Below are 26,972 nucleotides of genomic sequence, written 5' to 3' on the forward strand. Positions count from 1 at the left end.
AATCAAATGAATTCAACCAAGTCTACTCCGGTGCCAGTAATAAAACGAGTTGCCTCAAACAATCGTTAAGGGATTAATTTCTTATCATCAAAATAGCTGCCTTTTTGTGAATGAAATTCAAGATAAAGCTGAACAAACTAAAACTTGACCACCGAGACACTCAGGCTCCAAGTAATATGGTTCTTGGTTCTTGTGCGTAAGCTAATAAACAAATAATCTCTTTCGTTGTTCCCTTTCAACGAAGACTAAATAATCACTAACCAGATATAAATTGAATCCTTTTTTGTATGAAGCGTTATAATTTTACTCGAGCGTCATAAGCCGCCTACCTCACCCTTTCCTCCATAAAAATTTCTGATGAGAGATAGGTTGCTTTAGCCCTTGAAATCCCGTGAGTGACCAAGACAGAATTTCTCCTTACAATATCAATACAATATCAAGCAGACAAGTGATGAGAATAAAGAAAAATTTCAATTAGGGGATTATTAGTTGATCCAATACCAATTTCTCCGATGCAAAACCATAAAAAGATTGTATGGTAGGCATTAAGGAGAATTTCTTATGAGATCTTGAGAGTGAAAGGCTTAAAGTACAACCATTAAATGCGATTTTCTTATAAATAGTCTTCCAGGCAATTTAACGAACTCTCCAATTGTTTCTGAGTAGGATGTGAATTTTTTGGAATGAACAACATGGCTTTTTATATAACCTATTCAAGGAAACTTAATTTTGAACGAAAATAGATGGTATTTTCAGTTTTATTATGTCTAAGCATTTGCTTTGAAGTCTTTTCGGTTTGAAACTGTTATCACGGATAATCATAAAACTTAAAAGGTGACGTTGCTCTCCTTTCTCCACTGATAACACATCTCTCCCAAACTTGTCTCTTTTCCCGTTGTTGCTCTTGGCATATTTCAGTCGACAAACTAAACGTTTCGAATTGGGCAAAGACAGAAGTTGTCTGAGCGGTGTTTTTCTTAGGGAGCGCGAGTTTTTATGATGTCGATCGTTTGCCGAGATAAAATGTTTAATAATCGGCTACAGTGGGCTAAAAAAAGCGTGTGGTGAGACGGAAGACGCTTGGAATCTTTTCTCTTATCCCTTACCTCCTTAGTATTTTTCTCGCCGTTGCACTATCGATTAGGTGAAATATCTCTCTCTCTCCAACTTTCCTCTGCTAAAAAATTTAAGATTGTGTCGATTCACATTTCGCGAGAGTTAGAGAGGACAATGGTTCGCGAGCGTAATTCGGTTCAAAAAATTATAAAGAGGTTCACATTTTTTTTTATTATTATTTCTATTACACTGTTGACAAATAAAACGCAGCAAGTTTGTAGCGGTTCTGCTAAAAGAGGAAACACGATTGGGAAAATGAAGCGAACACCTTTTTCTACCAAAAAATTGGCTACGTTGAATTCATCATGTTCCTATAAAAAGGGTTGTGACCAGAAGGGGAAAAGAACGGCTTCATTGCATCGACACTGGTCGGAAACATGACTTCAGGAAAAGGCAACAGGGAAGATAGGGGATCTGGAAACCACATCTTTGGACGAGGAGGCGTGGGTCTTGGTGTCTGGCAGAAGCATCTTATGATGGGAGCACAAGATGACGATAAGTAACAGCCGTGAATTACAGATTGGAAAGACGCAAGCTCTTTTGTTCTGAGTTTTTTTTGGATACATTCATTGAGTCTGTATCCATGATAGCGAGACCTTGTGACACCAGGTTCGTAGTTATAAGGCAATTTTCCAAACTGGTAGCACAGTCTTAAGCCAGCAACCTGTGAGAAATGAAAAAAGACAAAAAAAAATGCAACATTAACCACATGAAATTACTGAAAGTGATTTCTTCTTTCAATCAAAAGCTTTACTACTTGAACTGGCGACTGAAAAGGCTTTTGTAAGGAAAGCAAATAAACGAACCTATATACGTCAACGGGAATGAGAATGCGTTTAGAATTACAGGCAGGTTTTACGCCGGTTCACAATGAAATTAATTATCATATTACAGTGATTCTAATTTTTATTTAACTTCAAGAAAAAGCCATAAAATTTAATTAACACGAGAGCTTTAGATTTCCCGTAGGTGACAAGTGAAATCTTTTGACGAGACTTCAGAAAACACCGCGTAATCGACTGCATGTGTCATTCTCATTGCTCTATGGATTTCTAATAACGATGTTCTCGTGCCCTTTCAAGAGTCTCTGAAGGAACAAAGACAGCGACAGCAATTTAAAAAGCGGCGACAAAAGATGCAATTTATAGAACTGATTGCTTTCTAATTTAATTGCGTGTCACAACTTGAGATTTTTTTTTTTTTTTTCACCTTCCCTTACAAAATAACAGGTAAAAGTTACCAAACTTTTCGAGGGCTGAGTCGTGGCGTGTGGGAACTATTCCACACTGTTTCCAACTCACGCTGTCCTTGAGTGATATCAAAAGAGGAAGTCTGGCGCCATTCGGGACGGTGAACATAATTTCAGACAATGTTAATTCATGTTTTTAAACACACTTTTTTGTGTCTTTTGAGTTGCTGAAGTAACAACAGCTCGCGAAGGAAAACACGTTGTTCTGCCATGCATTTTGACTCTAAGTGTAAATGGCATCTTTAAAAATGGATCATTTTAATTTTCCTTACCTTTTTAATGATTCCCTTCTGATAATAATATCGCAACGCTCGACTGAGTTTCGCGTAAGTCATTTCATGTACATTTTTATAGGCACCCCACAGTTTTGCCACTTCCTCTGGATTTCTCAGCACAAACTCTCCACGTTCCTTTCGAGTCCAGGCTATTATCGATGAACTTTGGTGGCCGTATGCTAGAAGTTCCAATAGGAACTCCCACAAGTGTACAATGTTTCTGTAACGCTGCCTTTGGCTCGATGATTTACCTCTGCCTGGGTTGACTCGGTCTTCCACTTGACCTTCAACTAGATAAAGGTAAATTTTGTAAATAGGTTAGTCGTCAAGAGTACTGAATAAATCAAGGAGAGGACTATTGAGACAAAACTAATCGTGCAACCATCTAATTTTTTCTAAATGCAAAAAGCTTCCTTTTTCAGACAATTCAAATGACGGAGTCCTTTATAAGTTATAAAAACATAGTAGATTACACCTTTCTTAAAAACAATTTCATGCAATGGCCACTGCAGAATGGAAATTTTAGAGTTTAAAGAAGATTTTATGTTCAATTGTTTTCATAAGGGATTGCGAACGAATCCATATACACTCTCTCCTTATGATAATATTAGAACTTGACAAAATTTGACTGTTGGTGGTCTATCTTTAGGTGGAAAAGTTTCAAACACGAAAAAAAAAAAACCCTTCTGTGGCTAAATTTTCTCGTTTTAAAAAGGAAGGGTGAAATTCCCGTGGTGGCAATGGACACTCAAGTGTACTGCAGCAGTTCCATCAACAAACTTAAATAAAACAATAGATAATTTGATTTTATCAACTGAGTTGATAATGCAAATTGAATAACTTAAGAATGAAGAAAACGGCTTGATGAGGTTGATCCTAATTTTGGACTCGTTTTTAAACGGTCAATTTGTTCGCTAATTTCTATTTCTTCAAAAGAGAAACCTCGCGGAATTTTTTTTTTATCAGTATTATTTTTTAAGTTTTGGTCATTCAAATAGCGTCTAATTGAGGCGAAAAGAGAAAATAAAGGTTTCCAAGGGTATAAAAACACCGGACGTGTAAGAAAAAATAAAGAGGGAACAGGAATGTGTTGGGATCAATAGGATTTACGCGGATTTTTTTAGTTTGGGTGTTTGGGATTTTAAATTGCGGCCAATTCAGATGAAGATGTAAAATGATAGTTTCCAAGAGTATAAAACTCCAGAGTGGTACAAAATGAAGGTGCAACGATATTTACGGATGAATAAAATTCACAAGGATTGCAACACGGTTGCCTCGGAATATACTAGCTTGGTATTTCAAGATGCCAACACAAGTCATGGCGAGGCCTCCTTATAGATTAAAAACTGTTAAGAGGAAGTCAAGGATGGATAACAATGAATTGTAAATCTTACCCTGCTGTTGCATTTTCCTCATTCTTGTCAGCGAAATGTTGTCAGCCATAGTTATCCAATCAAGGTCCCCTTTTTAGCAGCGCGAATTGAAGAGGTATCTGACTTCCTGGAGGTGTTGCCTAAGTTGATGCTCGGTCTTAACTGAATCAAGTTGGACTTTTCCAACAGATCATAAAGAATAAACGTAAGGAGTGGCTGGTAGAGGGTTCATGTCGTCATAAGTGACATATCCTGTCAGTTCATCTCCACCGTCTTCAAATGCTTCGTTTATGGGCTCTGTTACCTGCAGGTTGTTCCAAACACTTTAAACCTGCGATTACAACAATAGCACTATTTTAAGTTAAATATTTCATGCAGCTTTTTAGGTAAAAGGGTACGTTTCTGAAGAAACTCTGGTGCTGCGTCAGTGGGAATGCATAACAAGATAATTTGTTTCCATCAACCGAGTTGGTAATGTAAATTTGCCACCGTAAAGAGTTTCTAACGGCTCAAGAACGGAACTTTTTTTTTGGGAAAAGGCTGTATAAGAAATGGTGAAGAAACAGGCCTTGTGGAGCAAAACGTTTGAAGAGCGTTCTACAATACTACTCAAGCCAGAAGAATTTTCATAAGAGTATGATAAACAGCGTTAATCAAATTTAAACGATCTTAAAAATATGTCTTTTTACTTTCCACTTATAGGGCTGTAAAGAACATTTTGTCTTGCTCAGATGGTTAGGTACCAACGTAGTTTTGTGTGTTTTCATCTTATGGTCTGTCTTTCCATGAAGTAGAGAAACCGTTCTGGAAAATGCGATAAGGGCATATAGAACTGCTAAATGCAAGTTTATTATATTTTTGTTTAAGTTTTGAGAACGTTATCTTTCGCAGATCTCGATGACTAACTCAATAATACAATACTTAAACAACAAAATTATTTAATAGCCACTATCATGAATTAGTTAAAAGTTTTGTCAAGGCTCTTTAGAATATAACTTTCTTCGTATATGAGGGATTTCAACATGAACAATTTATTAGATCTCTCAAATTATTTTTGTATATTTTTTTTTTGTTGAAGGGATGTAACAAAGGTACTCAAAGGAAATTTTTATTTGCAAGAATATTTCATTTTTCCCACGCCTAATTGGCTCTTCCATGGGAAGACAACAATATTCCCTGAATATTTTCGCGCTCACGGTTTCCTGAGTTTGATAGTGAAGAGTACAATTCTATCTTCAAACACATGCAACTTTAAAATTTATCAATACTCTCACGGAGTTATACGTGACTACTAATTGTGTGAAGAAAAAACTCAAATATCTTTGAAATCCATGTCACTCAAGTTGCTGCACGCGGTCGATCCGACATTGTAATACGGAAGGGATCCAGAAATCTTTTGAATGACTTAAAAGAATGGCTATAAGGGGGGGCTGATTGATATTGCTAGTTTCTAATTTGGCAGCCCTAGTCAGTTCGTCTCCACTGTATGTGAGCGACCGCTCCATGTGCTTGGAAAACCGCAGGTGCAACAATAGCATAATTTTTGGTTAAATATTTATGAAAGCTTTTTGGGAAAACTGCTTCCAAAAACACTATGGCGGCTTTTGTGAGAAAACACGTGCTGAAGCGAAACTTGAGGTTCGTTGTTGAAATGATACTGTGCAAAAACATTGAAAATATTTCTTCCTTTTAAAAGTAAAAGACGTATCGTGCTATAGGCAAGATTCCGTCGGTGAAATAAAATATGGCACTGCCGAAGAAAAATGATGCTTCCTTATCGAGGTGACTGGGCGCAACATGACCAAGTGCTGTAAATGTTATATAGGAATATTCCTCGTTACGGAGATGACGATCATGTTGGTATTACGAACTTGTCAAAGGCGAATTTTATTTTTAAAAAAATTCTTTGAGTTTTACCACTTTTGTCTATATCACCTTTATCGTTGTTTCGAAACAACCACAGTCTTATCATTTTCCCACGCAGAGATTTTGAAATACACATGCTGATCGAAGGTACACTTAATGACAGAACTGATGTGTGCATGCACCAATCTATGTTACTTTGTCGTTAAAATATACTGTTGCTTTTAGATTATCGATGGTAACTTTCATATGGAATATTTTTTCCTAATTTTTTTGCCTAAACCATTTCCCATTTTTAAGGAATTTCATTTGGAGGTGTTTGTATTGGCATGCATTAAAAGTTAGTTTCAACCACACATTGCTTGAGACGAATCAAAATTTACCCTGAGTAGTAATTTTTTTTTAATACTCAGTATCAGAAATAATAAAAATCTAAGAACTGCAGCATGCAAAATGGCACGTGTGCTTAATGGGGTTTTTAATGAAGAAAGTACCTTGAATTTTCAACCAGACCTTGCGTTGTCCAATGATATCTCCCCGCTGGTCTTCTCGTCTCCACAGTCTTAGACACCGAACCTCCATGTCATCGCTTACTGCAGGTACTTTGTAACTGTATCACTGCAAACATAAAAATAATTATTATGAGAAAACAGCGTCTGGAAAAATCTTCAAACACTAACCTATCTGTAAACTTCACCAATAATTAATAAGTTGACTGAGCACGTGTTTTTATACGGTTTCTTACATTATATGTAGCTGCCCTTTACGAAACAGCGTGGATGGTTCAAGACATACATCACGGTCTGTTTATCTGGGAAAATTCTCAAGTTCGTTTTTTTTTTCAGCCACTCGTTGTAATTTTGTCTGTCATTAACCTCATTATTTGAGACGCCAAACTTTTCATGAGCCGAACTTAATTTAAAGTTTCCTTAATTTTTTCAATTTTTTTTTTGTAATTTTCCGGACTATTACATGATCTTTCGTGGAAAGGAAGTCTTTAGTTCTTTCCTGTTTACTAGTTCCTCTTTGCTTTTTGTCCATACTCGTTTAAGATAGTGTTGTGAAAAAGTTGCTTCAAGACAGTTTCAATCACTTTAAGCTGAGTACAGTATTTCCCCAGTAAATGCCGGAGCGGACGAACTGAACACAAAAAGAGATATGAAATGATCAAGAAGAAACAGGAATGATTAAGAAAAGCCAAGATTAAAACAGCTTTTGCGCGATGAATGGGGCCATAACGCTCTTCATTCAAGACAAAAGAAATCTACTCGTGCTTGAGTTAAGCTTGTGGAAGACTCTTAGTTTAAAGGAAACAAGCGACAAAGTGTGCGCGCGGAACTTGGTGGCAGGTATAACGCAAAGAAAAATAATTCGTGGTTCTTTTCAAGCCTGACACCCACAACCGCCGATTATTTCGCGCCCTTTCTTTCACTCGCCTCCGTCGGTGACTGTAACAGGCTGATTGAAGGTCCTTTTAGTTCTCCCAAGTCGTCCAGTAGGGAGTGAGCGCAAACCACCCGGGTCCCGGTTGTAAATTTCGCCATTCGTCAATTTCTCCTACAAAAATGTGAGCCTCGTACGAAGTAAAAATGATGATTCTGTTTTGGAAGTGGACAAGGCTGGCTGCGAAACCGATGGACCTTCATATCAAATTCTGACTTTTAGGGTACTTAACAAAAAAGAATGGGGAGGAAATATTTTTAAGAAATATCATCTAATTGAAAGCGGTTTCCCCGTCTGAGAAGAGTTATGGCCCCTTTTTTGCGACATGCGCTAATTTATTTCAATTTCGAAAGCAGAGGAAGGAAGTCCGAATCAACATCTATAGATACTTGAGTAAACTTGCCTGTTGAGTTCGTGAATCTGCTTTTGAGCTAAGAGCTCAAATGTATTTAGTGTGCATACAACAACGGATTGATTTCTAGTCCACAGACGGACATATTTGACGCAATTATATTTATGCTAAGTTTGTGACCACAACATTTACCACTATTTTAGTCCATTATGACAAGGCTGGAGTGTGAAACCGATCCATATCGGATTGCACTCGCTGATTGGCTAATTCAAGGGTAATACTACCTTCGCAAAGCAAAGATGAGAAACTGAAATTCAAATTCATTACCTTGAGTACAAAATTGTGGCGGCTTCAAAAATTCGAGGATTATATTTTCAATTTCATTATACCAACGAACGGCAGAATCTTAGTGTGAAATTAGGCGTCCCGACAATGTTAGCACTGGGCGTAAGCTAATGAAGAAATTGAAGGCTAATCCAGTCGGGAACTAATAGACGCAATAATAATGCATCTGTACGGCCTGTTTTGACAAGCAGGAAAAAGGGAATACTCACCTTAGCGTGTTTATATCCTTTTTCACACCCAAGGTGTGAGTCCTCACGAGGTCTAAACAGTTTCGTTTGGTACATACTCCTTTGTACTTAACTGAATGTGACACGTTTATCGTACGTACTCTTTCAAAAGTCATCATATGATCCGAATTGCGAGCAGCGAACAAGTCAAAACGTTTGCATGATCTGTGTGGGTGTTATCATTATGCCCATCGAACAAATAAATAATTGTTTCATTTGTCAAGGTGTTTATAGAAATAGGAAGCACGCAGGAAGTTGGAAAAGCTTCTAGCAAGACCCAGCGGGAAGCAGCTTTGTTTTCTTTTCTGCGTTCCAAGATCATTAGGTACTTCGTACCGAAATGAACGCCCAGCTGAAGCATAAACCTTTGTTTTAAAATATTTCCGGCGCGTCTGTTGAAATTTTGCATTGTGAAAAAGGTCATTTCCTACGCTTCAATGCGTGCACGCACCTAAACACCGTTCATAATGAAAATGAAAGGCACGTTCGCAAAACCAACTTAATTTCTAGCATTTACGGGCTTCTTTTATGAAACGAAGTAAAATCTGACCTGAATGTAGTGATGATAAAGTCCTATTATTAGGTATTAAGGGGGGTAAATTTTTTTTTGCTGCGTTGATGAGGGTTCTACGAGATAATTTGGTTTTATCAACTTAGTAGATAATTTAAATTCATCACCTTGAATAGTTTCCGAAAGCTGACGTTCGAGCTTTAACCCGTCGTTAAATTAGCGTTAAGCAATACTTAGAATATAACAATCGGTCAGTGTAAAACGCAGACTGAAGACTGCAGACCAGGGGTAAAATGCAGACTCAGTTCTTTAGTTGAAGTTTACAGACATTCCTGGTTTCTCTGATTGATTAAACTTTTAAAAAAGGGACTTGCGACTTCTACTCGCTCTTAATTTGTTTCAATTCAAGGAGGACTCCGCCATTTTTCCAGTTAATAAACACGTCACAGCAAAACTAAATTTCTTAAACATCCCTTGAAGAAGCCCGACATAGGTTAAGTTGACCATGATTTGCCTCGGGTTCATAATTGAGTGAAACAACGAGCAGATCAAAAGGCAAACACTTTGGGATATTGTTTGGAGGTTTTTAATAGGATCCTTCTCTCGCATCCACAAATTATCAATTGGTTCATACGTCAGCGTGCGTTCATCGAGATATGAAGCACGCAGGAAGTTTGGAGAGCACGAAAGAAGGTAGAGTTGTTACGCCTCGAGCAACACTTACGCATCTTTCGTGCTCTCCAAACTTCCCGCGTGCTTCATATCTCGATGAATGCACAGCTGACGCATGAGCCTATTGTCACATTTTCAACCCGATGGAAATTTTTTTCTCAAGGGATTTGTTTGCTGACGTCATGAGCTTGCACAATAGGAATATGAAGCACGCTCGCGCCATTGAATTAAATTGGACAAATTTACTAGCTATGTTATAATTTGCATTAAATTTAAAGAATTTGCCCGACTAACTTCGAAGCGTAAAACAAATATACGAGAGACAAGTTTTTATTGTCCAAGTAATCGAAATTGCCGATGTGTGATGAAAGTCTATTGCTACTACTTTCAAGGCCAAACAAAGTATACATGGGCTACATGTAAGTTAAAGCTACCTAATGTTGCTGTTTATTACATAACAAAGGAAATACATTTAGCTGAACTACATATTCAAACACTCACGTTTCTAACCGTTCTTACCTTAAAACAATATCTCACCTTTTTTTCTCGAGTGATTTTATTGTCGGTCGTTATTGTTTCGGGCAGCGTTTTATCTGAAGGTAAAATAACATGCATGTGGACTCTGAGTCGCAAGGTCTCACGAGAAATTATCTTGTTCTCAGATACGCTTTGAATCTTCAGTTCTTGTAGAAAACGTTCACACGATGGCGAAAGCAATTTTTTCTGATCATTTTATCAAAATTTGTACAAATGAAATAAAGAGCGGCCATGTGCGACCATCTTAAAGCATTACTAAACAAATCTCGTTATCACTTGAACAGGCATAGAGCTTGGTTCGTGGAGCATGCGCAATCCGCATCCGTAAACCGCTGACCCCCTACAACTACATGGTGGAAACATTATCTGGCTTCTACAAACTGTTGGCGCATGGGTTCGCGGAGTACATTCAAGACAACTGTAATGGTGGTTCGCGGGTGCGCTGAGCTGACGCTGTGGTTGGCTATTTGAGTGAAACATGGACATCAGAGGCCAGTGCGTCGTCAACGAAACCGGAACGGAAACGATATCAGGTTTTTCTGGTTTGGAGTTGTCCTCTACGGGTGGTCGCCAAGGCCAGTTATACTTCACCGGTTTGTACGCGTAAGGAAGTTTGTGGAATTTATACACAAGTCTTTGACCTTGTACCTAACGTAAAAAGAGAAAACTTGTTAGAATAACTAAACTGCGTTTATTTATTTTCCCGGGTATCAATAGGTTTTTTTGGCCCGACCCAGAGTCATTTTAGCCCGAGCCATTGAGCGAGGGTTCAGGTAACTGAGCCCAAACCATTTCATGTCCTAGTACATAAACTGTATCATGGTCACTATCACAAAAAATACAAAACAGTCGCGTGAGCGGGATAAAATGCATTCTAGCTCGCAAAAATCTATATTTTAGCCTGAAAATGTGTCACATTGCCGGAAAAAGAGATAGAAATAGTTTTCTTAATGCTCGTCCCCTCGCGCATTACACGCGTTCCGTGATGGCCTTCATTTCACTGTATACAGTCCTTTCGCTCTAAGGCTAAAACAATTACTGTCTCGTGGTTTTGAAGAATGCACCAGGCGATAACTGCATCTCAAAACAGAGCATTGCTCCGCTTTATAATTGTTAAGGTATATTGCCTGCGCTGGTGCTGAAGTACGAGTTTACTTCCTCTACAATTTCAGGCTTCCTCGATGTTTCACTCTCGATACCTATTTTTTTCACAGACAGGGCTCCTATAATAATAGAGAAAACTAAATTTCATGAAGTAGATTGAAATGATATTGCAGCCAATGGGCGTGTTGACTAAACTCTGCAGTGTTACTCGTTATCAATGTTATAAACGTGATATCATTGCGTGACCTTAAACATATGCGTAAATGTCACGCTGTAACGTAACAGATACAATTTGCTCAGCGTAACTCGCGCGGAGGCAAAATTGAGTATTCTCCAACACTAACCTTCTTTATAATTCCTTTCTGGTAATAATACCTCAGCGCACGGCTTAGTTTATCGTAATTCATTCCTGCTCGTTGTTTTAGGCGACCCCATCGTTTGGCTACTTCTTCCTGTCTCTTAATCTTGAACTCTCCATCTTCCTTCTTTGTCCATGAAATTAACGGGATGTATCTTTCGTCTTCCAAAAGTTCCAATAAAAACTCCCACAAGTGTATGGTATTCTTGTATCGAGTTTGTTTCTGTTCCTTCTCGGGATTGTTGCGTTCTGTATAAAAACAAGTGAAGAAAAATTGCATAAATATATTGATTATTAACTCGCCCAGAAAACTTAATGCCAGTTATGAAGTTTGCTAGCGACCGTGGAAAGAGAGTGTCGAAGATTGAACGTGGGAAAGTGATCATGACTTATAATACTTTGCAGCAAACTTAGACGCTTTAAGAAAATTTGTGCAAGCGTCTTCTCTTTAACAGTACATGTGCCTCCGTTCATGTACACTGTCGAAGATTCTGGATATCAAACAGACAAAGCAATCTTCGGTCGCGTATCGAAACTGATGCCAGATTGCAACTTTTTAGGCATTGCTTTACTGCATTGCGCAATTCATTCAATAACTTCGAGCTACTTTCTCAAGAAATCAGATGCAACACTAAAATCATAAGCGACCTGTTTCCTCTCGTTTTCCAGCGCTTAGAGTCCTCATTGACTCGCTGAAATATTTTCCTATATTCTTATTGGAGGCTTAGATTGAATTTTCTGGTTCTTACGACAATCTCTCAAAATTCACTAAGTGCAAACTAAATTTTATACGAGGAACATGAAACTTTCAAGAACGATAAAAGATTATATAATCACATATTACGGATACCTATCAATGACACGTATGGTTACTTATATAATTTTAGTGAGCCAGTCTTTATGAGGTCACTTTCCGACCGGAAAGATAATAATAGATGTAACATTTATTGAGTTAAGAAGTCTGGTCTGGGTCAGGAGGCTCTTTTTTCTCACTATTCGACAACTTGGGTGTATTTTAAAGATGAGAGTGTGTTTCCTGAATGCTACTTTGTTGGATTGTCTCCATTAACAAGCTGATTAGCCTATGGTGTCTCGGTGCAATTATCTTGTTAATGAAGACTTCTCCAGGGGGATCAGCTCTCTCAACAAAGCATAAAGATTACAAGATGCCCTCAAAACCATCATCGTGTGATAAATTGTATTACGATGGAAGTGACAAGCCTACAAGTTCAATAATTTCTGTGGGTCTTGATGACACCCTTTTAGGTGACAGGAAAAAATAAGATCATTTGAAGCATAGCTTTGATTAATCCTTCCACACCGAGATTCCTGCATGTGCAGACTCTCTTTGGTCTAAAAATATACGCGGCGCCGACTGGATTTTCTCTGAATTTATTAATAGCTGACTTTGTCTGAAATAGGGGAAAGGTTTTATCCATTTTGATCTGGATTAGAGCAAGTTTCGTTTTTATGCCCCCTTGTTTCGGAACTGGGCATTTTTTATCACAGAGATTTGATTTTTCCACACTTTTATCACCATAGCAAACATTTGAACCTCTTAGAACTGAGTTGGTAGCGAAACCGTTAAGGAAGGCGAGGTTGTGTAATAGCACTTCAACTAATTTTCAAGGTCAGAGACAGAATCCATAAAAACACATCCCACACGTGCACCCCAATCAGATTTTCAATCGATTAATCCCTTGTGAGACAAAGTCAGAAAATTTAATCAAATTTCTAGGAAGAGAAAGAGAAAAAAAAACCAAAAACTTAGTGTCAGGGTGTAGCCTTTTAGTCCTCAAGACTCAACTATTGTATTTATTATAAAAAAATGCAACGAGCTTCTCATTCTATATAGACTCCCCATTCCAATAGGCTCGCTTTCTAATGAGCCCCTTCTCTCTGTTAAATCTCCCTCTCTAAAACGCCTACCCTTCTAGGAAATTTCCCTCTCTAATTTTCCTCTTTCTCTAATAACCTCCCTCTCTAATTAGCCCCCTATTAAATAAGCCACCCCCTGTCTGTTAAATCCCCCCATCTAATAAACCCCCCACTTTAAAGGGCCTCCCCTATTATGAAACGTCCCTTTCTAGTTAGCCCCCTTCCCTATACCCCCTTTAATAAGTCCCCTCTTTGTTAAGTCCCCCTCTCTCGTAAACTCCCATTTCCGAAAGGCTTCCCCCTCTAGAGAACTCGTCCTTCTAATTGGCCCCTTTCTCTGATAACCTCCCTCTCTGATAAGCCGCCTCTTATAAACAAAGATCCCTTCTCCAATAAACCCTCCTATGCCCACTCTTCCTAATAAAAAAAAATTACAGACAGTAGTTTTGTCATTCATTTGTTTTAGCTGGTGCTGCAACACAATGTCTTCTTATAAAAGCACTTGTCAGTTTTTTCCTTTTAATGTCTCGTATAGGCTTTCAACCTAATAAATATACTTGTTGTACGTTCTTCATTAAATCGGAGCGACAAATTACATCGAAAATAGTCAAACAAGAGTCAGGGTAAACTGAGCCCAGTTCCCATACTTGTTGGAAGAAAAAACATAGAGCAGTTTTCAGAAGAGTCGTGATAACTTTGCTAAGATATCCATGGTTGCCAACGATATGGTGCTCAGGAAAAGAGCTTATTACAAAAGCTAATTGGCTTTCTAATTGGCCTAAACTCTTTACAAATTATCCTTCGTGAGCATTGTTTGTCTCTGGCAGGTCTGTGAGATTGATTGATTGATAACCTCACTTGAGGACAATTGACTAACCCATAGGCGTGGCGTTCAACTCCACGTCTCTGTTTGTCTGACTTTGATAGAGAATCCAAAGGAGCTAAATTCTATTGTTTTGCCTTTGATGCAGCTATTGCCTGACAGAAGTACCGACTACCGGTACAAGAATTCCGTTATCTTTCCTTTTATCTTACTAATCCCATTCAAACATTTCTACAAATAGATAGGCTTAAGGTAAACCCCTTGATAACTGAGATACCGTAAATTTTCAAGCATACGCGCTTTCTTTCTTGCAATAAGGCCCACCCTGATGCTTAAGAGCTAAAATATAGTAAGAAATCTATATATAGCGAAGACAAAGAACAGGGTAACGTTACACCAATCGGACATAATTATTTGTAACTATCTTCAAATGATCTTCAATAATGAATACCATGCTCTTTTTTTTCTGTTTTTTGTTTTAGATTTTGTTGGTAACTAGAAAAGTCAAATTATGTCATTTCCAGAGTAAAGTCATCTGCAATGTTGGGCTTTACAGTAAAGAACAACCGGTCAATTGGTGGTGATTCTGTTCGTAGCTTATACCTAAAAGATCTTATTCAAACGCATATACGAAAAATGATATAAGGTAAAGACAGTTACAGGCGGAATGGATAACGCAAACATCCTTGCAAATTGAAAAAAAAACATGTTTTTGTGAAGCGACAATTTCACTTCGAGTTTTTTAGCTATCGACTCTTGTAACATTTTCCATCGTTATAATTTGCGGAAGAGTTAACCCTTGAATTCACTAGATCTCATTAGTAATTCTCTTTACTGTCTGCTGTAAAATTCTTATGACGTTGGTTGGAAAATTTGTTATCAAATCAACTAATCATCCCCTAATAGATACTTTTTCTTTGTTTTCATCCTTTTTCTGCTTGATATTGTATTGATATCCTCAAAACCGTATTGAACTTTAGAAGAAAATTACCCATGATGTTAAGGCTGATGGAGTAGTTAAGATCTATTGATTCTAGGCTGTGAGAGATAGTTTTCTGACCGGAAAGATCCTTTTTTTTCTCATTTTAGCAGTTTATTCATATGGGATGCCTGGAACAGGGGCTAAGCTTTAACACTAAAAATTCGGTGTTGGAAAACGTACCCAAATTTTCAGCGACTGTCGAAGATGTATCAGTTTCACTTAAGCCACGTCAAAATATTAGTGATTCGACTTTAAAGCCCTCATTGATCTGTTGCAAATACATTTTATGAAGTTTGCATTCTGAATCACGTTCTTCACATGTCTGGGTCAAGAGCAGTGAGTGAAATAGATGCGGAACGTTTGTTTGATGAGTCGGATAAATGAAATATTCAGTAAAATTGCTACATATGATAAGAAAAAATGGATTTCATTACTGAAAGGATGGCAAACACCTTTGCCAACTTGAGCGTATATATGCACAATATGCGATCTATTTTCGTTTGGACGAGGATTGTAGTTTTTGGAGTAGCATCCACTTCTCTGTTGTATTGATAACACCACAAACACTAATAGTAATGCAAAACTGATTATCTTCCCAAATTATCTTCTTCTTATTATCTTCTTCAAAATTATGATTAAGAAAAAACTTAATCCTTCAACACCCAAGACTTCCTTAGTAATTCTCCTTACTAACTTCCATATTATTCTTATGATGTAAGTTTGGAGAATTCGGTATTGATCAACTAAAAATTGATATTTTTCATTACTGAAAGGTTGTCTTGTTGATATTGTATCATATTGGAAGGAGAAATTATGTCCTGCACGAGATTATTTAGCAGCAAAGTGTTCAAACAGAAATACCTGACATGACTCTTGATCCTTAGAGCCAAACCGCTTCCAAACGTCAGGCTTCAAATCGATGAACCTGAAATAAGAAATGTTTTGTTTTAATTATGAAAACAGTCTTTCTCTAGAAATGAACAATTGAAATATTGAAATCTTGACGCAGTTATCATAACACTTTAAATATTTGATCCTATAGGATCAGGCCTACTTCTATGACCAGATACAAACAAACAGTGCAATGGTAACTCATCAGAGAGACGCTATCATTAACACACACATTATGTGATGAATCAGCAATGGATGAAAGTGGTTGAGTGACTTCACATCGGTTTCTACTGTCTTCAGTCCTTTATTGCAGCCATATGAACTGAATTGGTTACAGTGGTCGGAGAAGACAAAAGTTTAAATCAAATGTGCCGACATTTGCGCGATTTTAAGCTTTGTTTGAGGGTTTGATCCGCGACTCTTGCACATAACGTCATTTCTGTGCTTCAAGTTAATGTTGTAAACAACAGAATTACGACTTTGTCGGCCATTAACCCGTACATTGTGTTAAGGGAGCTGTGAAAACAGAAACCTCAGCTGGGAAAATATCGTATTAGAATTTACCTGAAAGTACTTAAACTCAAGTTACCTTGTACCCTCTGTATTCCTTCCGCCGCACTGATAAGCCTTGAATATGCCGCTTAACGACGTTATGGCCCGATAATGCGTATGCTAAATGGCTGATAAATAATTTCCTTATTTACTGATGAATAAGATTCGGACGTGACCAAATGCACTTCCGCAGGGGCTGTGAGGTTAAACATACCGATATAGAATTCACCTCCAAGAGAGCAGGATCTAAATGTGTAAAATGCACATTTATATCCATGCTTATACCTGTGCCAGAGCACTTTCATTTTAAACCCTTTTTTAGTTTGTGTACAAAATTTGTTAGGAAATAAAAATTCATCTCTCATACATGAATATTTATAACGTCATTTATCACAACTGAAATCAATTGCTTTATAACTCCTAATGACTGAAGTTTTCTCTTGTTTCTTGCAAACTGAAGAGTGCCATTCTAATTTCGTATTGAACCAAGGAATTAAACCGTCTGGGAATTTTCTTATTTAATGAAACTTCCGAAAGATATAAGTTATGTGAACTAATTATGTCCCTTGTACGTTAAGGAATTTTACAGGAAGTATTGAAAGGTTCCCGAAGAGTGTGCTATTACACTGATATATCATATTGACAAGGGACGTATCTGATGGTTGTTATCTTATTTCAAGGCACGTGTTTGTGGTTCGCTAGGCAAAAGTTTAAATATAGAATTCCACCTACATCGACCAAAGCACCGAGGTCAATTTAAAGTCTGTTACTCCGCTCAGATATCATCGATGTGGTACTGAACAAAGCAACGCTCAATAGACTTCCTTTCAAATGTTACACTGGTTTTCAATCAACCACAAACTCAATAGCTACATGGTCAAAACTTCCTTGTGCAATTAAAGAAACATAAACATTTGGCGTTTAAATGTCTGATGGCCACACTGCCTTCATTTATTTGGTCAGCTGCACACCGTTCACGGGAAAACTCGTGGCTAACTTTGACTTTATGTCGAGATACTGAAGGCCCTATTTTCTCTTCAGAAGCTTTCACTGAAATGGTCACACTTCGGTTTCATCGCCAATAACAATCTTTCACAGCATAACAAACAATACCACAAATTTTAAATTGTATTATATTAACCTACTGTTTAGGTAAATAAATGCAAAGTCCTCTTAAACTCGTTTGGACGTTCTTAAGAAAGAACTGGAAACTCTCGATCTTACCTCTTTTCTTCAAGTAACTACAAATTTCTTTCACTTTCGAATTCAGACACAAACAAACTGTGTCTCTCTATAGATTGACTATCTGTCGGCAGTTGACGATCGATATCAGCGTGTTAAGCCGTATTTGCCAGTCTTATTAGATATATAACGGTATAAGGTGATATTGTAAACAAAATGTCTCCATAACAGTCAAAACTGTTAAATAATCACAAAGGAAATTGTGGGGGGCCAGAGAGACGTACAGATGGATGGATTTGAACAAGATTAGGACGGATTACAATGATCTAATTAATCCAACTTACCGACACCACCTTCACGACGCTTGAATTCACTCGATGTCGCCGCCGGGTCAATCTGCTACAAAGCTGGCGATAAACAATACTCGGAAATGAATCCTCTCTTTCGCCACGGTCTGCAACGCTAATGTCATTTGTGTTCATACTAATGCAACAGTTAGATAAGAAAGTTAACAACTTGTTTTCAAGTAATTACGCGAACATTTTTGAACAGAAAGAGAACGTAGATTCCTTATAATTCTTGGGTTACAAGCATTTTTGTGGCGAGATAACAGTAGTTATTTTTTACAAATTAGCCATTTTTAATTAATCATTACGTTGCTGTGTTCCTAAATCCGTTTTATTCCTAATTTCTCAGAAGCCTCCCACCACTGATCTTGTTAAGAAACTAATAACTGAGTACATGACAATGTTCCGTTTTCTCATTCCGCTATAATCTTCGACTTTGCAAGTTTTCACGTACGCCCCAAACCCTCCAATTGCAGTGGAGGGTCTTATGCAATTTTTTTTAATTTTATATTTAATTTTTAAAGTTTCCGCTTTAGAATTTTCGGTCAGCTTTTTTGGATAAAGATACCTCGAATTCTTTCTATTTTTGCAAGACAGGATGAGAAATAATTCTAGCATTTTTATATAAATATTAAAGTTTGGCCCAAAGCGTAAATTTTTGTCTGCAAACAGGAAACAAGGCAATCTATTTTCTTTCGACGATGTCTTAAAATATCGCGTCCAGAAGAGGTAGCAATTATTGAAGGTTCTTTCATACGAAGTCACTTGGGCAAAGCTGCGTGAGGTGAGCCACCAAACTTTTGCATGAGACTTAAGCTGTCTAATGATGCAATAAAATTTCGCGCAAGGTATGCACTCTTTCTAAACATAACATGATGATAAACGAGGTGTGATCGCGTGAAAATTATAACACGTAGTAATTTACTGTGATCAACAGTCCTCTCAGTCAAAACGCAAAGTCTCTTTGTTTCAATGGAAGATCTGTTACCCTGAGTCAAAGGCCAAGAAAAACAAAGATGCAATTATAAGACCATTGTTATAAATTTATCAAGAAAATATCGCTACGAAATTCAAGAAAGATGAAACAAGAAAAAAAACAGAAAGTTTTCATTGTCAATTCGACGCAGCCTAGACAGCTATTTAACAAATGATCATCAGCTGCTAATCTCTGAAGCCCTTCCCGACAACAGAAAATTATAGGCAATTGCTAAATACCTTTAAATTGAGCTCAGTAGACTAAAACGCCCTCACGTCTTTAGTATTTCCACTCTATCAGCCGAAATTTTACACCGTGGTTATTGAAAGAATCCATCACTGGCTGCCACCAGCAGGTGAAGAAAAATTAAAAAGTACATTGGCGGTGTCATATAAAAGGATCCTCTAGTTCTCTCACTTCATGGTGAACTACAATTTGTCAGTTTGATGTTTTACGTCCATTGTTCAGTAGCCAAGATTATGGGCCATTTTACGGTTAGCAGGTCGTTCTGAACAGAATATCAGTATCACCATTGTGTTTCAGTCCAAGCCATTTAGTTCGCTTGCATACACGTGAAAGACATTATTCATGAAAAGGAGAAACTCTAGACAACGCAATAAAATCATGAAAGCACACCGCTACCAGTAAAAAATCTTCTGATTCCTTTAAAAGTAACTTTTGTACGTCGTCGTCAAAATTTTAACTTAGGAAATCGTTTTAATCTTAAAAACCGTTTCACAAATGAAACGTAACTGTTTCATTTGTGTTTTAATATCCTTTTATCGTGCATTTGTTTTTCCATTAAGAATACAAAGGAAGAAATCGCAATTGATTTTAATGGCTTTTACGTTCACTAATGGGTTTTCGTTCTAATTATAGTATAGATAGACGAGTAAAGTTTTGTGAACCAGTTATCTGGTCCGTCTCATGGTTAAGCTCTCGTTTGTGTGTTTACATTGAACGGTAGGAAAGCTAAAGTCTTTATCGCTGTTAATTCTCTCAGACAAATTTGCCATGTTCAAAGAACTAGAACTCAAATACCATTACAGACGAGTGGATTTTTTGTAACTAAGATTGAAATTAGCCTTAAGCTTCCAGATGGTTTGTTAATGATCGCCGAATCTTGAGATCGATAAACTGCTGATAAGTGTAAAAGGGTAAAAGTTGTACTGAACAAATCTAGGCTGTTTTATTTATGGCTGTAAACATTATCTATTGAAAACAATGGCTGTAATCTGTTAAATTCTATCTGTGATTTTTTAAACAGGTGATGTTTACAGCTGTCCTTATCAGCCCGTGGTTCACTAAGAAGGATTGAGATAAGCCCTTAGCCCTTTACTGCTTGAATTTCCCGTTAGACTGTTGGTGTGGACACTTCTTTTTAATCCTCAGGCTGAGGAGAAGAGACCCCCTAAAGCGCCAGTAATGACCATCACCTCCCTAAGCGATGTTTATCAATACATTTGGTTAACAAGAATCACAAACGTCTGTAGAAACTGATACATGTATGAATCCTGTACATAACTTTTTTCAAGGATAGGTGGCTAACGATAGTTTAAACTAAATGAGCTGATAATCCTTTGTTATTCTTGTGGCAAATTTCCTTCTCTAAGCTATAGATGGACTAGCATTTTAAAATAGCTTTCTAAATATATAAAATCATTTGTGGAACGCATTTCTTTGTTTGGACCAGTTACTTTAAAAATGTGGAAATTAATATTTATCATCAAGCCACACCACATGAAACTTCTTTTGTCCAAAAAGAGCGGAGCAAGTTATCTTTTGCTTCTTTCGTGAATTCTGCGCTCGTTAATTCTGTTCTTTTTCTTTATTTATTTTTTTTTTCAATCTGTTTTTTCCTATTTTTATCTTTAAATTTTTTTTATCAATTCCAAAGTAACGCTATTGCCGTTTCGTTTCATTTTAAGGCCCCTTTATACGATCTACTGTGTGCTCCCTAAATGAATGCATAGATGTGAAGCTTTGAACTGATTTTTTCGATATTGCTACTGATGTCAACAAGCAAGTTCAAATTTGTCTTTCAAGCGACGTCGCTTTGTAAATTCCTTTTAAGAGAACACATGGTTTTCGCGGAACCTGTACCAGAAAGACCTTTAGGAAAAGTCTGGCAACTTGATCTGTAGGTGAGAGAGAAGACATCCGGTAATGACTAAAAAGGAGAGACAGAACAAAATTCCTGCAGAATCTAAGGTAAAATATCTCAGCAAACTCTAGGCTGCTACCAGACAGATTTCTTGACTTATTAGAAATACAATATGGTGTAACAGATCAAGATGATGGTTATTCTACGAGCTGTCGCCATCGTGGATTAACTTAAACAGCTTCTAAGCTTACTTTTTTTTTTCTTTTCTAAGCTTACTCACTGCTCATTTCGACGTTACGTACTCAAACATGTAGCAGTATCTCATGGTCAGTGATCACGCGCGGTCGTAAATTCTTTACTTACTAAGATCCCATTCGAAGTCGACACATACTCGCATTTTAATTGCCTGGCGAACAGTCCTTTACGGATTAAACCCAAGTGCGGCCTTTTCTCATGACCGCCCACCTTTCCGCTGTCCCATAATGACAAAGCAAAATTTTGCTTTCAGACTCAGCTTTTCCTGTTGGACATTTTAAGATCTTGTTTTTCAGGAAATCTATTAATTCTTTGATTCAACTCGGAGGTCTGTGTGTCAGATCTATTTGCGCATAAAGTAACTTTAAAAATTACTTGCTTTCTTTCTCTTTTTTAATCTTTTGGTGCTGTTAACTTTTCTAAACAATGTTGTCTACCAAATAAAAATACACTGCAAATAAAAATTTTCTATTAGGTTGTCGTGTGTCCTAACTCTGACAGAACACATGCAGGATTGCATGTATCCTAACCACAAAATGACAAAGCAGAAATTGTCTTTCAGCTTCCTGCTGATCTAAGCTATTTCGAGGACATTTTTCCCGTGAAATCCCGGCTTACCTTGAAAAGTGTCTCTGACAACTCTGTTTCAGAATTATGTTTCACAGTAGTTAGAGATTACCTACCTCAACTCTCATCTTCACTATGAACTGGCAGCAATATTAAAAAATATATTTCTAAAACTTGCTTGAAACGTAAACATTAGTGTTATCCCGTCTGTTAGCCGAAGTGGACGTGACTGATGAAATTCGCACGCATGTATCTATGCGTACTTTAACAAGAACAGGCATTGTTCATAGTTATCCGTTATCGGTTATGCAGCTACCCTTACTTAGCAAAAGTAGTCTCTGATTTTCTCTGATTATTAAAATGTAGCTCCTGGCTTGATTAAAAAGCGTTTATTGAAACAGCCGTGTTTCTGTGTGTGTAAGAGCTCCGCGTTCACGCGTTAAGCTCATGCAAGCTTCAATGAAATGAAATCATTGAATTCAGTGCATAGTGGTAACGTTTCTATAGCGTTTCTAGGAAAGTGAAATTTACTATTTTAAGAATTCTTGTTTTTAGGCGCCGAGCGTGCCATCAAATTAATCTTATTTGCCAATGTGCTTTTCCGCTTATCAATTCAGCTCTACTCGGGTGCAAAATACTGTCATAGAAACACTAATATAATTCATTTACAAACAACACCTTTGCCAAATCACAAAGGGCATAATCGACTACGATTCACCACAGCTTATCGGATAATACGCTTTTAAATATTACGCTTATAACCAGCAGAGTTCATGTAGCGTAGCAGTTAGTCAAAACTTAAATATAGGTGAGTTGCTTTTTTTTTCTTAATTCGACTTATAGGCAAAAGAGACTATCTGGCTGCATACTGACGAACTGTTCACCAGCATACAGCTAAAGATTTACAGATATGTTGTTTTGAATATCGAAAAAATGTCTTCTTCAAAAAAAGCTTCAAATTGAGGGGAGATTTTAGAGAACATGATACATTGTATCTTATCAATTATGTGACTTTTCAAGCAATTTCAGTTGAGTGAAAACAGCGCGTTTGAGCATAGATTATCTGGTTAACTTCTATCGAATAACTCACAATGACATTACACGAAAAGCTTGACTTCTCCTTCGAAAGATGATCAATCTGTGTTCACAGGTGGGCGAGTAGATCAACTTTAAAAATCTAGTCTAAATATTTCAAGTTTTTCCTATGCAATCCGTATCAGTCTTCACTATTGGTAACCATTTTCGTTCCATTTTGCCTTACTTTTGTTCTTTTATAGCAAGATTACCTTTTATATGGCGTTCTTCACCCTGAGAAAAAGCGAGGTCCGCGCTTCAAACAGTCAGCCCCAATGTATCATGATCAAGCTTCTTTAACAAGATAAGCCTTGTTTGTCAAACTAACTACCGCTATCAGCTGTTTGGGTCAAAACACAATGACCGGAATAATGATATTAGAAACGAGTTTACCTCACTATAGCAATGTCATTGTGCCATTGTTACTGTAAGTACTGGTCAACAATTTATACAGAGCTGTCAAAGACATGCTAACCAGAAAAATGATGCTGCAAATTACATGTAAAATCGATCGAAACGAAACTCATAACATAGCCCAACAGAAAGCAACCCCAGTGATCCAATCCGACTCTCTTAGAGTAATCTCTTGAGCATTTTAATTGGCTAAGCCAAACTTTCAGCTGCAATTAGTATAACGATATTTCATCTGCGAGGCACTCTTGATAAAGGCCCGAGAAAGCGTGAACAGAGGATATGTCCACTGTGCGTCATAAAATGCTTTCATGTTGTCGGAAATTGCACACATCAACCTCGCCCCTCTTCCTCTGAGAGCGTTGTTTCCGATCTGCTCTGCGTAATGACCAAACCGTTACGTTCCAGAATGTCTTCAGTGTCGTATTTAAAAAAAAACCGATCTTCGAACAAGTTGTTAGGCTCACCATCTTATTGTTATAGCAATTTTTTTGCCTCACAGAAGAAGAATGTTTTTAAGCCTTTTTTTTTGGCAATATAAGAAAATAATCAGTGGAAAATTCAAAGATTATCAACAATTAATTAAGTGTTTTTGTGCACGATTTAAGGTTGCTATACGACTCTGACATCGCCTACACATTTTCCTAGTGATCGGTACTTATGTGATTTAGTTGATCTTAGCTTGATCATGATATCCCTTTTGTCTCTATGGATATAATTAGCGTTTGCTATTGATCTGCCACCTTTATTAAGTGCCAGTCCTTGTTTCCTTTACATTGAAGAGCCAGCTTTACGAAGTTATCTCAGTAAGGGTCAAACTATTTGAATCCTGGAGTCCACAGATATCAGTTTACTGAAGGACTGAGCCGCTGAACGCTATGAAAACCCTTATGAAGCATGCAATTTGCTGTCATTCCTTAAAATCAGTTTGTCAAACGAGACTAAAATTACTTCAGTAAGGCTAAGTTTAATGGAAACGTTCTTTAAAACAAATTAATGTATTTTGTGGGGCAAATAAAACTCTCCACTATAATGCATCGGTTATGCACGAAATCCTTCCAGACTTCGAGTTAATTTTTTTTCAGAGCAAGAATCCTTCCCGACAAACGAATTTATTTGTCGTCTATCTTATGATGAAAAAGTTTTGCGTTTTTAAAAATTACGTTATTCCACTAATTTCAGTATGTAGAATGTTTCACGGTGCACTAAAAGATATCTACAAGTGTGCGTTCTTAAGCTTCTCTTAAGCGGTTCCGTTTCATTCCTTGAGAGCATGCAGAAACTTGTTTTGAAGTGAGTGTAAAGAGTCTTGCAATTTTTTCCAATTTTCAGATGAATGCAAGTATTCAGCACATGAAGAAGTATGAAGCATTAACTGTTTTCTATTTGAGTTCTCAGGTGCATTATTTTTCTGTCTTAAAGAAAATCCAACTCCGTTAATGTTATCGAGAAGTAGGCTATATATATACATAGCAATATGGCAACATATAAAATCACTGGAATGTCATTCACTAGTTTTAAGTTCAAAGAATCATCAAGGAATTAGATCTGTATTTTTGGATATAGAAAATACACGGCTCACAATGGAAAAAGTCTATTCGGGGGCAGAAATCGGCAGCAGACTGATCACAGTTAGTTCTCAGTTCAGGACAAAGTAATTTGGAGCCGAGTGCGTTATACGCGTTAAATGATAGCTCTCTATCTTGCAGGCGGAATACTCAAGGCAGCACTTTCCGAACATCTCCCAAAACATCTAGCGTAACAGAAATCAAGATTTTTTGGAACTGCTGGTATTAATATAATTGATTAGTCGGTGCATTTCCTCTGATTTTTAAATTAAATCAAAAGGGATTCTACAACTTAATGTTCAGAAGACTGAATCGCCGAGTCATGTCGACATATGGCTCGTGAACGTAATTGTTAAAGAATTCAAGTCTCATGCGTTACTAACCTTAGTGGGATCGGATCAGATCTTTCGTCTGAACTCAATTCTTGTAACCAAATTGACACCTTATCGAGAGCACAGAACAATTTAAGCCGCAGAAAATGCCTGGGTTCACCGCATGGGTCGCACATACGTCATACCCTTAAACCTAGCCCTGATCGGAACATTATTTCTCCTTATAATTTTGATACTCTGTCAAGCAAAAATGATGTGAGAACAGAGAACTTGATCATCTGGTATTCGCTGTTAATGCAAAGCCGAATTCTCAGAATTTACATTTAAGGCTAAGTATGGATTTAGTAAGGAGAGTCGGTGTTTTAATCTTGGCTTAGGATAACGTCGCGTGGCAACGGATGTTGCGAAATTATTATGACGTTTCCTGACGTGATCAAGAATTGTTGTATGAGAGGACAGGAAAAGGAAACTAGGATACACTCCAGATTTAATTCTTTATTTTCGAGTTGGCTGAAATTAGATATTACTAAACGTAATGAATACCATGGGGACAGAACATATCACCAAAAACAACTCTTAAAACCTGAGAATACTTTGACCTATAAAACGTGAATCGAATAACTCAACCAAATAATTTAAGTGCACAGGTTTAAAGTTCGGCGGCATTCACTCTCCGTCTCAATCTTTACTATCATTACCCGTCTTCCTTCCTTTTTAGTTCATTTTACCCATTTTTTGTTTGTATCCGCCAATTAAAAAATAATTGAAAGATTTCCTACTAATATAAAGAAGTTTCTCTTTGACGTTAATATGGCGTGTCGAGGCTGTCTCAAACGCCGCCTACTCGGAATTTCAGTTGGTTGATTTTACAGACTTCATGATTAGAAATGGATTTTTTCTCGTGAACAATAGGGAATTTGAAATATGTTATTGACCTCTATTGTAAATAGTTCATGAAATCTAACAACATCGGTATAATTGTTTTTTGTCGAGCGGAAGTTTTGAGTGTTTTTATGAAGAATATTACATCGAAGAGGAAAGTTATAACAATAGCATGGAGAAACTGACAAAGATAAAAAAAGGAGTCTAAATGAAAATAGCAGATAACAGGAAGCCTTACGTTATTCTTAGCTTATTTGCTAACTTAAAAATAAAACCAATTTGTCCACGCGTATTTCTAAAGAGATCTAACGAAGTTTACATGGTGGGAGATTTTCCTAGATCCCAGGTTTCGTGCCGAACGCAATCTCCCACGAGTGAAATTGAGTGAAATTACGGACGTACCGAATGCTGTGTTCGGTAAAACTTTGAAGACGTCTTAAAATTTTAGTTATGTGCGTTCAATCCATGTATTAAAAGATATCCCTTCGTGTTCACGGCGCCGCATAAAGTGTCCTCCCACTTAATCTTACCACTTCCTTCCTCAGTTAGACCGAAATATGAAATGTACTAATAGATTTGTTATTGTTTCGTTGACAACAGCAATTTAACTTCAGGGTGTCAAACATCAACCGAAACTGAAATAAAACTTAAATGACTGAGCTGGGTGAGTAGCAAAAAAGTTGAGTAATAACCGCTCTTTCCAAACTGGAAAAGTAACGGTAA

The 26,972-nt window shown here is 37.3% G+C and overlaps 2 protein-coding genes across 11 annotated transcripts; both read right to left on the reverse strand.

Annotated features, from left to right (window-relative positions):
• Positions 1 to 1,251: 1,251 nt before the first annotated feature.
• LOC131781546 (ETS-related transcription factor Elf-4) lies at positions 1,252 to 8,442 on the reverse strand. Of its 5 annotated transcripts, none has more exons than XM_059098218.2 (5): positions 8,226 to 8,442; positions 6,390 to 6,494; positions 4,035 to 4,317; positions 2,638 to 2,930; positions 1,252 to 1,780 (listed from the first exon to the last, which is right to left on the reverse strand). In XM_059098218.2, the coding sequence occupies exons 3-5, from the start codon at positions 4,081 to 4,083 to the stop codon at positions 1,406 to 1,408; spliced, it is 717 nt and encodes a 238-aa protein (XP_058954201.1). In that variant the 5' UTR covers positions 4,084 to 4,317; positions 6,390 to 6,494; positions 8,226 to 8,442; the 3' UTR covers positions 1,252 to 1,405. The 5 variants fall into 5 exon arrangements, with proteins under 5 accessions (XP_058954201.1, XP_058954200.1, XP_058954199.1 ...); XM_059098217.2 differs by having other exon boundaries at positions 4,035 to 4,344; XM_059098216.2 differs by having other exon boundaries at positions 6,371 to 6,494.
• A 1,404-nt stretch (positions 8,443 to 9,846) lies between these two features.
• LOC131781476 (transcriptional regulator ERG homolog) lies at positions 9,847 to 25,550 on the reverse strand. 6 transcript variants are annotated; one of them, XM_059098139.2, is made up of 5 exons: positions 25,419 to 25,550; positions 18,078 to 18,140; positions 15,970 to 16,033; positions 11,412 to 11,674; positions 9,847 to 10,611 (listed from the first exon to the last, which is right to left on the reverse strand). In XM_059098139.2, exons 3-5 carry the CDS (start codon positions 15,974 to 15,976, stop codon positions 10,219 to 10,221), a joined length of 663 nt encoding a protein of 220 aa, XP_058954122.1. In that variant the 5' UTR covers positions 15,977 to 16,033; positions 18,078 to 18,140; positions 25,419 to 25,550; the 3' UTR covers positions 9,847 to 10,218. The 6 variants fall into 6 exon arrangements, with proteins under 6 accessions (XP_058954122.1, XP_058954124.1, XP_066030482.1 ...); XM_059098141.2 differs by lacking the exon at positions 25,419 to 25,550 and adding an exon at positions 23,269 to 23,288; XM_066174385.1 differs by lacking the exon at positions 25,419 to 25,550 and adding an exon at positions 19,296 to 19,620.
• Positions 25,551 to 26,972: the final 1,422 nt, after the last annotated feature.

Source organism: Pocillopora verrucosa, chromosome 11, assembly GCF_036669915.1.
Source record: "Pocillopora verrucosa isolate sample1 chromosome 11, ASM3666991v2, whole genome shotgun sequence".
In the NCBI taxonomy this organism is placed as follows: domain Eukaryota; kingdom Metazoa; phylum Cnidaria; class Anthozoa; order Scleractinia; family Pocilloporidae; genus Pocillopora; species Pocillopora verrucosa.

What these genes read in the sequence shown, in the direction of transcription:
- LOC131781546 (XM_059098218.2), bottom strand. Translation starts at nt 4,083, where the DNA reads ATGGCTGACAACATTTCGCTGACAAGAATGAGGAAAATGCAACAGCAG. An exon ending in GAGGAAAATGCAACAGCAGG is followed by an intron (nt 2,931 to 4,034) that starts GTAAGATTTACA and finishes ACCTTTATCTAG; the next exon opens with TTGAAGGTCAAGTGGAAGAC. An exon ending in AGAAGGGAATCATTAAAAAG is followed by an intron (nt 1,781 to 2,637) that starts GTAAGGAAAATT and finishes CATTTCTCACAG; the next exon opens with GTTGCTGGCTTAAGACTGTG.
- LOC131781476 (XM_059098139.2), bottom strand. An exon ending in AGAAAGGAATTATAAAGAAG is followed by an intron (nt 10,612 to 11,411) that starts GTTAGTGTTGGA and finishes TTTTTACGTTAG; the next exon opens with GTACAAGGTCAAAGACTTGT.